At 48.6% G+C, this 13171-nt stretch overlaps 1 protein-coding gene across 1 annotated transcript in view; it reads right to left on the bottom strand.

Moving 5' to 3' along the window:
* Positions 1-973: 973 nt before the first annotated feature.
* Positions 974-13171, bottom strand: part of LOC139412477 (multiple epidermal growth factor-like domains protein 11) — a 204517-nt gene continuing 192319 nt past the window's right edge. The window contains exons 19-21 of the mRNA XM_071159266.1: positions 12201-12254; positions 5213-5428; positions 974-1342 (exon numbers count right to left, since the gene is read on the bottom strand). Coding sequence (XP_071015367.1) covers positions 1125-1342; positions 5213-5428; positions 12201-12254 — 488 coding nt within the window. The 3' untranslated portion in view covers positions 974-1124. The remainder of the gene's footprint in view (positions 1343-5212; positions 5429-12200; positions 12255-13171) is intronic.

Here is a 13171-nt window from a genome sequence, read left to right as displayed (position 1 = left end):
GTGTGTGTGTCCTTCCTTCCTTCCCTAGGATGTGTGTGTGTGTCCTTCCTTCCTTTCCTAGGATGTGTGTGTGTGTCCTTCCTTCCTTTCCTAGGATGTGTGTGTGTGTGTGTGTGTGTGTGTGTGTGTGTGTGTGTGTGTGTGTGTATGCGTCTGTCCTTCCTTCCTTTCCTAGGATGTGTGTGTCCTCCACCGAGCCAGAGTGTAAACAAAGAGGGTACCACACATCTCCTGTAGTTATATGACTTCCCAGTGTCTTCCTCAGACACTTCACATAGCTGTAATATATTACACGTTCAGTATGCTTTACACGTTAGTGAGTCCACACAGCAGTGAGTCCACACGGTAGTGAGTCCACACGTTAGTGAGTCCACACGTTAGTGAGTCCACACAGCAGTGAGTCCACACGTTTGTGAGTCCACACGGTAGTGAGTCCACACAGCAGTGAGTCCACACAGTAGTGAGTCCACACGGTAGTGAGTCCACACAGCAGTGAGTCCACATGGAAGTGAGTCCACACGATAGTGAGTCCACACGTTAGTGAGTCCACATGGCAGTGAGTCCACACGGTAGTGAGTCCACACAGCAGTGAGTCCACACGGTAGTGAGTCCACACAGCAGTGAGTCCACACGGTAGTGAGTCCACACAGCAGTGAGTCCACACGGTAGTGAGTCCACACGTTAGTGAGTCCACACAGCAGTGAGTCCACACGTTAGTGAGTCCACACAGCAGTGAGTCCACACGTTAGTGAGTCCACACAGCAGTGAGTCCACACGGTAGTGAGTCCACACGTTAGTGAGTCCACACAGCAGTGAGTCCACACGGTAGTGAGTCCACACGGTAGTGAGTCCACACAGCAGTGAGTCCACACGGTAGTGAGTCCACAGAGTAGTGAGTCCACACGGTAGTGAGTCCACACGGTAGTGAGTCCACACGGTAGTGAGTCCACACAGAGCTTCTGTTGGTATATTATCTAGTATGTCCACTAACATTGATGTTGCACTGGTACTTTGTCTCTATAGTCACATTACAGTCTTTATCCGCAACCTCAGGTGGAGCAGACCGTGCCCCAACAGTAAGTCATAGGTCTAAGGTCGCGGCCCAGCGTTAGGGAGTGGTCTGTCTATAGCAGGGAGCTGGTAGGGCTGCCGGGCAAGGGTGGGCTGTGGCTCTGGTGGCTGTGCTCCTGGCTGTGTGTAGGGCTGTAGCTCTGGCTGTGTCTCAGGGGCAGCAGGTCGTAGTGGCTGGGGATGTGGCTGTTCCTGGGGAGGTCGTACGGGTTCTGAGGGTACGTGGGAACCACCACACCGTTACAGCCCTGGAGAACACTCACCTTGGGTTCTAAAGGGGGGATGGAGGTATATAGATAGGGGGATGGAGGGATGGAGGGATAGAGATAGGGGGATGGAGGGATATAGATAGGGGGATGGAGGGATATAGATAGGGGGATGGAGGGATATAGATAGGGGGATGGAGGGATAGAGATAGGGGGATGGAGGGATATAGATAGGGGGATGGAGGGATATAGATAGGGGGATGGAGGGATATAGATAGGGGGATGGAGGGATATAGATAGGGGGATGGAGGGATATAGATAGGGGGATGGAGGGATATAGATAGGGGGATGGAGGGATATAGATAGGGGGATGGAGGGATATAGATAGGGGGATGGAGGGATATAGATAGGGGGATGGAGGGATATAGATGGGGGATGGAGGGATGGAGGGATAGAGATAGGGGGATGGAGGGATATAGATAGGGGGATGGAGGGATAGAGATAGGGGGATGGAGGGATATAGATAGGGGGATGGAGGGATATAGATAGGGGGATGGAGAGATAGAGATGGAGGGATATAGATAGGGGATGGAGGGATAGAGATAGGGGGATGGAGAGATAGAGATAGGGGGATGGAGAGATAGAGATAGGGGGATGAAGGGATGGAGGGATATAGATAGGGGGATGGAGGGATATAGATGGGGGATGGAGGGATGGAGGGATAGAGATAGGGGGATGGAGGGGGGATGGAGGGATAGATAGGGGGATGGAGGGATATAGATAGGGGGATGGAGGGATATAGATAGGGGGATGGAGAGATAGAGATGGAGGGATATAGATAGGGGATGGAGGGATAGAGATAGGGGGATGGAGAGATAGAGATAGGGGGATGGAGAGATAGAGATAGGGGGATGAAGGGATAGAGATAGGGGGATGGAGGGATATAGATAGGGGGATGGAGGGATAGAGATAGGGGGATGGAGAGATAGAGATAGGGGGATGGAGAGATAGAGATAGGGGGATGAAGGGATAGAGATAGAGATAGGGGGATGGAGGGATATAGATAGGGGGATGGAGGGATATAGATAGGGGGATGGAGGGATAGAGATGGAGGGATGGAGGGATAGAGATAGGGGGATGGAGGGATATAGATAGGGGGGTGGAGGGATATAGATAGGGGGATGGAGGGATAGAGATAGGGGGATGGAGGGATATAGATAGGGGGATGGAGGGATATAGATAGGGGGATGGAGGGATAGAGATAGGGGGATGGAGGGATATAGATAGGGGGATGGAGGGATATAGATAGGGGGATGGAGGGATAGAGATAGGGGGATGGAGGGATATAGATGGAGGGATGGAGGGATGGAGGGATAGAGATAGGGGGATGGAGGGATATAGATAGGGGGATGGAGGGATAGAGATAGGGGGATGGAGGGATATAGATAGGGGGATGGAGGGATATAGATAGGGGGATGGAGGGATATAGATAGGGGGATGGAGGGATAGAGATGGAGGGATGGAGGGATGGAGGGATGGAGGGATATAGATAGGGGGATGGAGGGATATAGATAGGGGGATGGAGGGATATAGATAGGGGATGGAGGGATATAGATAGGGGGATGGAGAGATAGAGATGGAGGGATATAGATAGGGGATGGAGGGATATAGATAGGGGGATGGAGAGATAGAGATAGGGGGATGGAGAGATAGAGATAGGGGGATGAAGGGATAGAGATAGGGGGATGGAGGGATATAGATAGGGGGATGGAGGGATAGAGATAGGGGGATGGAGAGATAGAGATAGGGGGATGGAGAGATAGAGATAGGGGGATGAAGGGATAGAGATAGGGGGATGGAGGGATAGAGATAGGGGGATGGAGGGATATAGATAGGGGGATGGAGGGATAGAGATGGAGGGATGGAGGGATAGAGATAGGGGGATGGAGGGATATAGATAGGGGGATGGAGGGATATAGATAGGGGGATGGAGGGATATAGATAGGGGGATGGAGGGATATAGATAGATGGATGGAGGGATATAGATAGGGGGATGGAGGGATAGAGATGGAGGGATGGAGGGATGGAGGGATATAGATAGGGGGATGGAGGGATATAGATAGGGGGATGGAGGGATATAGATAGGGGGATGGAGGGATAGAGATAGGGGGATAGAGGGATGGAGGGATATAGATAGGGGGATGGAGGGATTAGGGGGATAGAGATAGGGGGATGGAGGGATATAGATAGGGGGATGGAGGGATAGAGATAGAGGGATGGAGGGATAGAGATAGGGGGTTAGAGGGATGGAGGGATATAGATAGGGGGATGGAAGGATAGAGATAGGGGGATGGAGGGATATAGATAGGGGGATGGAGGGATAGAGATAGGGGGATGGAGGGATGTAGATAGGGGGATGAAGGGATAGAGATAGGGGGATGGAGGGATAGAGATAGGGGGATGGAGGGATATAGATAGGGGGATGGAGGGATATAGATAGGGGGATGGAGGGATATAGATAGGGGGATGGAGGGATATAGATAGGGGGATGGAGGGATATAGATAGGGGGATGGAGGGATGTAGATAGGGGGATGGAGGGATAGAGATAGGGGATGGAGATAGGGGGATGGAGGGATAGAGATAGGGGGATGGAGGGATATAGATAGGGGGATGGAGGGATAGAGATAGGGGGATGGAGGGATGTAGATAGGGGGATGGAGGGATAGAGATAGGGGGATGGAGGGATGTAGATAGGGGGATGGAGGGATAGAGATAGGGGGATGGAGGGATATAGATAGGGGGATGGAGGGATAGAGATAGGGGGATGGAGGGATGTATATAGGGGGATGGAGGGATAGAGATAGGGGGATGGAGGGATATAGATAGGGGGATGGAGGGATAGAGATAGGGGGATGGAGGGATATAGATAGGGGGATGGAGGGATAGAGGGATGTAGATGGAGGGATGGAGGGATATAGATAGGGGGATGGAGGGATGTAGATAGGGGGATGGAGGGATAGAGATAGGGGATGGAGATAGGGGGATGGAGGGATAGAGATAGAGGGATAGAGGGATATAGATAGGGGGATGGAGGGATGTAGATAGGGGGATGCAGGGATAGAGATAGGGGGATAGAGGGATGGAGGGATATAGATTTGATATAGATGTAGATAGGGCGATGGAGGGAGAAGAGAGAAAGAGAGGCTTGAACTTTTCTGACTAATCAAAGTGATCATTCAAACACTTCATACAAGTCCCCTCCACAATAACCCCCTAACCCTAACCCTAACCCTAACCCTCCACATAACCCCCTAACCCTAACCCTCCACAATAACCCCCTAACCCTAACCCTCCACAATAACCCCCTAACCCTAACCCCCTAACCCTAACCCTCCACAATAACCCCCTAACCCTAACCCTCCACAATAACCCCCTAACCCTAACCCCCTAACCCTAACCCTCCACAATAACCCCCTAACCCTAACCCTAACCCTCCACAATAACCCCCTCAGACAGAGAGAGAGAGAACAGACAGACAACAGACAGAGACAACAGACAGAGACAACAGACTGAAACAACAGACTGAAACAACAGACATAGACAACAGACATAGAAAACAGATAGAGACAGAGACAACAGACTGAAACAACAGACTGAAACAACAGACATAGAAAACAGACTGATAACCAGTCAGTTACACAGAAAAACAAATTCCTCATGAGCTCATCTTCTCCAGAATTAAGGGGATGTCGATGACCCTACATCCCCCGTAACTTACCCAGTAGGACATCTACATAACTATATATCTATAACTCACCCAGTAGGACATCTACATTACTATATATCTATAACTCACCCAGTAGGACATCTACATTACTATATATCTATAACTCACCCAGTAGGACATCTACATTACTATATATCTATAACTCACCCACGTCATAGACGTTCTTGCTGGAGGTGTGTGTGGTGGTGGTGGTGGTGACTATAGCAGAAGAGCAGTAGGACATGTCGTGGTGGACAGGACTCTTCATCTCTACATAGCTGCTCTCTGTGTGTTTACAGGCCACGGCCTGCGGGTCATTGATGGTGGCGTAGGGGTTCTCACTGTTCAGAGAGCAGGTGCTGGACAGGGAACCCTTCATGTAGTCTGACAAAGACAAATGACACACTGAGAAGCAGGAAGACAGGAACACTTTTTTTTACCAAGGTGAAGGTATCTGTTAGCGAATGATTCTGATATCAGCAAGGACATTGTCAGCCTTTCAATGCATTCGTCATATCAACATTGGGAGACGAATACAACATGAGATTACAATTCTACCCCAGGAGGTAAGACAGGTGAAAACTCTTATCCACTGACAACCTGTAGATAAACAATTAAAAACAGAGTACAGGGTAAATCACACAGGACACAACATTCACACTATTAGTAACATATCACAGTATAAAGCATTTAAATCCAAAAGTAGTGAGTTTGTTTATGGGGTGTTGTGTTAGTTAGAGACTGGAGGAGAGGAGGAGAGGACCAGAGAGGACTGTGTTAGGTAGAGACTGGAGGAGAGGAGGAGAGAGGAGTGTGTTAGTTAGAGACTGGAGGAGAGGACCAGAGAGGAGTGTGTTAGGTAGAGACTGGAGGAGAGAACCAGAGAGGAGTGTGTGAGACCATCAGGAGGAAGGAACACACACAGAGGAGGAGATCACAGGCGTGCCCTGTGGAGAGAGAGACACAGAGGTCAAAACACACACATCAGTTCATACACAAACCAGAGTATGTGAGCGGTGGTGAGTGGTCTGAAATCCCTCTCACTGCTTACAGAGCTGTGGTGAGTGGTCTGAAATCCCTCTCACTGCTTACAGAGCGGTGGTGAGTGGTCTGAAATCCCTCTCACTGCTTACAGAGCGGTGGTGAGTGGTCTGAAATCCCTCTCACTGCTTACAGAGCGGTGGTGAGTGGTCTGAAATCCCTCTCACTGCTTACAGAGCGGTGTTGAGTGGTCTGAAATCCCTCTCACTGCTTACAGAGCGGTGGTGAGTGGTCTGAAATCCCTCTCACTGCTTACAGAGCGGTGGTGAGTGGTCTGAAATCCCGCTCACTGCTTACAGAGCGGTGGTGAGTGGTCTGAAATCCCTCTCACTGCTTACAGAGCGGTGTTGAGTGGCCTGAAATCCCTCTCACTGCTTACAGAGCGGTGGTGAGTGGTCTGAAATCCCTCTCACTGCTTACAGAGCGGTGGTGAGTGGTCTGAAATCCCTCTCACTGCTTACAGAGCGGTGTTGAGTGGCCTGAAATCCCTCTCACTGCTTACAGAGCGGTGGTGAGTGGTCTGAAATCCCTCTCACTGCTTACAGAGCGGTGTTGAGTGGTCTGAAATCCCTCTCACTGCTTACAGAGCGGTGGTGAGTGGTCTGAAATCCCTCTCACTGCTTACAGAGCGGTGTTGAGTGGCCTGAAATCCCTCTCACTGCTTACAGAGCGGTGGTGAGTGGTCTGAAATCCCTCTCACTGCTTACAGAGCGGTGTTGAGTGGCCTGAAATCCCTCTCACTGCTTACAGAGCGGTGGTGAGTGGTCTGAAATCCCTCTCACTGCTTACAGAGCGGTGTTGAGTGGCCTGAAATCCCTCTCACTGCTTACAGAGCGGTGGTGAGTGGTCTGAAATCCCTCTCACTGCTTACAGAGCGGTGGTGAGTGGTCTGAAATCCCGCTCACTGCTTACAGAGCGGTGGTGAGTGGTCTGAAATCCCTCTCACTGCTTACAGAGCGGTGTTGAGTGGCCTGAAATCCCTCTCACTGCTTACAGAGCGGTGGTGAGTGGTCTGAAATCCCTCTCACTGCTTACAGAGCGGTGGCGAGTGGTCTGAAATCCCTCTCACTGCTTACAGAGCGGTGTTGAGTGGCCTGAAATCCCTCTCACTGCTTACAGAGCGGTGGTGAGTGGTCTGAAATCCCTCTCACTGCTTACAGAGCGGTGTTGAGTGGTCTGAAATCCCTCTCACTGCTTACAGAGCGGTGTTGAGTGGCCTGAAATCCCTCTCACTGCTTACAGAGCGGTGGTGAGTGGTCTGAAATCCCTCTCACTGCTTACAGAGCGGTGTTGAGTGGCCTGAAATCCCTCTCACTGCTTACAGAGCGGTGGTGAGTGGTCTGAAATCCCTCTCACTGCTTACAGAGCGGTGTTGAGTGGCCTGAAATCCCTCTCACTGCTTACAGAGCGGTGGTGAGTGGTCTGAAATCCCTCTCACTGCTTACAGAGCGGTGGTGAGTGGTCTGAAATCCCGCTCACTGCTTACAGAGCGGTGGTGAGTGGTCTGAAATCCCTCTCACTGCTTACAGAGCGGTGTTGAGTGGCCTGAAATCCCTCTCACTGCTTACAGAGCGGTGGTGAGTGGTCTGAAATCCCTCTCACTGCTTACAGAGCGGTGGCGAGTGGTCTGAAATCCCTCTCACTGCTTACAGAGCGGTGGTGAGTGGTCTGAAATCCCTCTCACTGCTTACAGAGCGGTGTTGAGTGGTCTGAAATCCCTCTCACTGCTTACAGAGCGGTGTTGAGTGGTCTGAAATCCCTCTCACTGCTTACAGAGCGGTGTTGAGTGGTCTGAAATCCCTCTCACTGCTTACAGAGCGGTGGTGAGTGGTCTGAAATCCCGCTCACTGCTTACAGAGCGGTGTTGAGTGGCCTGAAATCCCTCTCACTGCATACAGAGCGGTGTTGAGTGGCCTGAAATCCCTCTCACTGCTTACAGAGCGGTGGTGAGTGGCCTGAAATCCCTCTCACTGCTTACAGAGCGGTGGTGAGTGGTCTGAAATCCCTCTCACTGCTTACAGAGCGGTGGTGAGTGGTCTGAAATCCCTCTCACTGCTTACAGAGCGGTGGTGAGTGGTCTGAAATCCCTCTCACTGCTTACAGAGCGGTGGTGAGTGGTCTGAAATCCCTCTCATTACTTTAACCAACACCCATCTATTGTTGTGACTTCCTGGACCTACCATTTAACCAACACCCATCTATTGTTGTGACTTTCTGGACCTACCATTTAACCAACACCCATCTATTGTTGTGACTTTCTGGACCTACCATTTAACCAACACCCATCTATTGTTGTGACTTTCTGGACCTACCATTTAACCAACACCCATCTATTGTTGTGACTTCCTGGACCTACCATTTAACCAACACCCATCTATTGTTGTGATTACAGCTGTAAGTCTCTTGGGGTAGGTCTCTATAAGTTTGGCACATCTAGCCACTGGGATTTTTGCCCATTCTTCAAGGCAAAACTACTCCAGTTCCTTCAAGTTGGATGGGTTCCGCTGGTGTACAGCAATCTTTAAGTCATACAACAGATTCTCAATTGGATTGAGGTCTGGGCGTTGACTAGGCCATTCCAAGACATTTACATGTTTCCCCTTAAACCACTCGAGTGTTGTATTAGCAATATGCTTAGGGTCATTGTCCTGCTGGAAGGTGAACCTCCTTCCCAGTCTCTTCCAAGACTGAAAAAGGTTTCCCTCAAGAATTTCCCTGTATTTAGCGCCATCCATCATGTCTCCAGTTCTGACCAGTTTCCCAGTCCCTGCCTATGAAAAACATCCTCACAGCATGATGCTGCCACCACCATGCTTCACTGTGGGGATAGTGTTCTCGGGGTGATGAGAGGTGTTGGGTTTGCGCCAAACATAGCGTTTTCCTTGATGGCCAAAAAGCTAAATTCTAGTCTCATCTGACCAGAGTACCTTCTTCCATATGTTTTTGGAGTCTCTCACGTGCCTTTTTAGCTGAACACCAAACGTGTTTGCTTATTTTTTTCTTTAAGCAATGGCTTTTTTTCTGGCCACCCTTCCGTAAAGCCCAGCTCTGTGGAGTGTACGGCTTAAAGTGGTCCTATGCACAGATACTCCAATCTCCGCTGTGGAGCTTTGCAGCTCCTTCAGGGTCATCTTTGGTCTCTTTGTTGCCTCTCTGATTAATGCCCTCCTTGCCTGGTTCATGAGTTTTGGTGGGCGGCCCAGGTTTGTTGTGGGGTTTCATAGCAGAGGGGGTGAATACTGTATGCACGCACCACTTTTCAGTTGTTTTATTTTCTTGACATTTTTCAACAAGTACATTTTTTCATTTGACTATTTTGTGTTTGTCCATTACATGAACTCCAAATAAAAATATATTTAAATTACAGGTTGTAATGCAACAACATAGGAAAAAATGCCAAGGGGGATTCTTGCTTTTGCAAGGCACTGTAGGCAGCAGCCTCTCTGAGTTAGTGATTGAGGTTTAGCAGCCTGAAGACCTTGAGATAGAAGCTGTTCTTCAGTCTCTCCGTCCCAGCTTTGATGCACCTGTACCGACCTCGCCTTCTGGATGGTAGCGGTGTGAACAGGAAGTGGCTCGGGTGGTTGTTGTCCTTGATGATCTTTTTGGCCTTCCTATGATATTGGGTGCTATAGGTGTCATGGAGGGCAGGTAGCTTGCCCCCGGTGATGTGTTGTGCAGACCTCACTTCCCTCTGGAGAGCCTTGCGGTTGAGGGCGGTGCAGTTGCCGTACCAGGCTGTGATACAGGCCAACAGGATGCTCTCAATTGTGCATCTGTAAAACTTTGGGAGGGTTTTAGGTGACAAGCCACATTTCTTCAGCTTCCTGAGGTTGAAGATGTGCTGTTGCTCCTTCTTCACCACGCTGTCTGTGTGGGTGGACCATTTCAGTTTGTCCACGATGTGTATGCCGAGGAACTTACAACTTTCCACCTTCTCCACTACTGTCCCTTTGATGTGGATAGGGGGGTGCTCCCTCTGCTGTTTCCTGAAGTCCACGATCATCTCCTTTGTTTTGTTGACGTTGGGTGAGAGGTTATTTTCCTAGCACAACAACCCCAGGGCCCTAACCTCATCCCTGTAGGCTGTCTCGTCATTGTTGGTAATCAGACCACACTCCCTCTCTTCTTTAGTTGTGGACACTACATCACCACACTCCCTCTCTTCTTTAGTAGTGGACACTACATCACCACACTCCCTCTCTTCTTTAGTAGTGGACACTACATCACCACACTCCCTCTCTTCTTTAGTAGTGGACACTACATCACCACACTCCCTCGCTTCTTTAGTAGTGGACACTACATCACCATACTCCCTCTCTTCTTTAGTTGTGGACACTACATCACCACACTCCCTCTCTTCTTTAGTTGTGGACACTACATCACTACACTCCCTCTCTTCTTTAGTTGTGGACACTACATCACCACACTACATCACCACACTACATCACCACACTCCCTCTCTTCTTTAGTTGTGGACACTACATGACCACACTACATCACCACACTCCCTCTCTTCTTTAGTTGTGGACACTACATCACCACACTCCCGCTCTTCTTTAGTAGTGGACACTACATCACCACACTCCCTCTCTTCTTTAGTAGTGGACACTACATCACCATACTCCCTCTCTTCTTTAGTTGTGGACACTACATCACCACACTCCCTCTCTTCTTTAGTTGTGGACACTACATCACTACACTCCCTCTCTTCTTTAGTTGTGGACACTACATCACCACACTACATCACCACACTACATCACCACACTCCCTCTCTTCTTTAGTTGAGGATACTACATCACCACACTCCCTCTCTTCTTTAGTTGTGGACACTACATCACCACACTCCCTCTCTTCTTTAGATGAGGACACTACATCACCACACTCCCTCTCTTCTTTAGTTGAGGACACTACATCACCACACTCCCTCTCTTCTTTAGTTGTGGACACTACATCACCACACTCCCTCTCTTCTTTAGTGGTGGACACTACATCACCACACTTCCCTCACTTCTTTAGTTGAGGACACTACATCACCACACTCCCTCTCTTCTTTAGTTGTGGACACTACATCATCACACTCCCTCTCTTCTTTAGTAGTGGACACTACATCACCACACTACATCACCACACTCCCTCTCTTCTTTAGTTGTGGACACTACATCATCACACTCCCTCTCTTCTTTAGTAGTGGACACTACATCACTACACTACATCACCACACTCCCTCTCTTCTTTAGTTGTGGACACTACATCATCACACTCCCTCTCTTCTTTAGTAGTGGACACTACATCACTACACTACATCACCACACTCCCTCTCTTCTTTAGTATTGGACACTACATCACTACACTACATCACCACACTCCCTCACTTCTTTAGTTGAGGACACTACATCATCACACTCCCTCTCTTCTTTAGTTGTGGACACTACATCACCACACTCCCTCTCTTCTTTAGTAGTGGACACTACATCACTACACTACATCACCACACTCCCTCTCTTCTTTAGTTGTGGACACTACATCACCACACTCCCTCTCTTCTTTAGTAGTGGACACTACATCACTACACTACATCACCACACTCCCTCTCTTCGTTAGTAGTGGACACTACATCACCACACTCCCTCTCTTCTTTAGTTGTGGACACTACATCACCACACTCATTCTCTTGCTCTTGGTTCCTCCTCATCTTTGTAAGTGATTTTGCACCTGTGTGTTTTATCAGTTTCTTTATGAAAATATTTAGTGAACTCCATGACAGTAGCTAAAGCAAGGGGCTATAGCAGCACACAAGTAGACTATACAAATGCATGCTGGGACAGGCATGCCCTGAGCTCATGAAGAGAGCGCTGCTGGAGAGGTACTGGAGCGAAACTGGAGAGGGCGAGAAGGCCGGCGTTCCAGCCTTTGGGAAACTCGCTCCGCGCTCCAGTCAAATTGAGCACGTTCCACTCCTCGCTCCACTCACATACTCTAACACAAACACACACACAGCACACATGCAGTCACACACTACAGTGCAGGAAAGTCTTTGGGTAACACAGACCAACCACTCTGTTTATATGAGATGGTCTTCTTCATAAGGACATAGTGGAGTCTCATACTCTACCTCTGTAGTACTGTTCATGGTAGGAGCTGTAGCGTCTGTCTACATGGTACACACCTACAGAGATGTTAAAGGGACAGATTAAGAGTCTGTCTACACGGTACACACCTACAGAGATGTTAAAGAGACAGATTAAGAGTCTGTCTATACGGTACACACCTACAGAGATGTTAAAGAGACAGATTAAGAGTCTGTCTATACGGTACACACCTACAGAGATGTTAAAGGGACAGATTAACTATGTTTAACTATATGGCCATCTATACAGAAGGTGTTCTTAATGTTTTGAACAGTCAGTGTATCTATACAGCAGGTGTTCCTAATGTTTTGAACAGTCAGTGTATATGGCCATCTATACAGAAGGTGTTCCTAATGTTATGAACAGTCAGTGTTTTTGGCCATCTATACAGCAGGTGTTCCTAATGTTTTGAACAGTCAGTGTATATGGCCATCTATACAGAAGGTGTTCCTAATGTTATGAACAGTCAGTGTTTTTGGCCATCTATACAAAAGGTGTTCCTAATGTTTTGAACAGTCAGTGTATCTATACAGCAGGTGTTCCTAATGTTTTGATACAGCAGGTGTTCCTAATGTTTTGAACAGTCAGTGTATCTATACAGCAGGTGTTCCTAATGCTTTGAACAGTCAGTGTATCTATACAGCAGGTGTTCCTAATGTTTTGATACAGCAGGTGTTCCTAAAGTTTTGAACAGTCAGTGTATATGGCCATCTATTCAGCAGGTGTTCCTAATGTTTTGAACAGTCAGTGTATATGGCCACCTATACAGAAGGTGTTCCTAAAGTTATGAACAGTCAGTGTATATGGCCATCTATACAGAAGGTGTTCCTAATGTTATGAACAGTCAGTGTTTTTGGCCATCTATACAAAAGGTGTTCCTAATGTTTTGAACAGTCAGTGTATCTATACAGCAGGTGTTCCTAATGTTTTGATACAGCAGGTGTTCCTAATGTTT

Source organism: Oncorhynchus clarkii, chromosome 6 (assembly GCF_045791955.1).
Source record: "Oncorhynchus clarkii lewisi isolate Uvic-CL-2024 chromosome 6, UVic_Ocla_1.0, whole genome shotgun sequence".
Lineage (NCBI taxonomy): Eukaryota > Metazoa > Chordata > Actinopteri > Salmoniformes > Salmonidae > Oncorhynchus > Oncorhynchus clarkii.
Note: the sequence above shows the minus strand (reverse complement) of the source record. Positions and strands in the feature narration are given on the sequence as shown.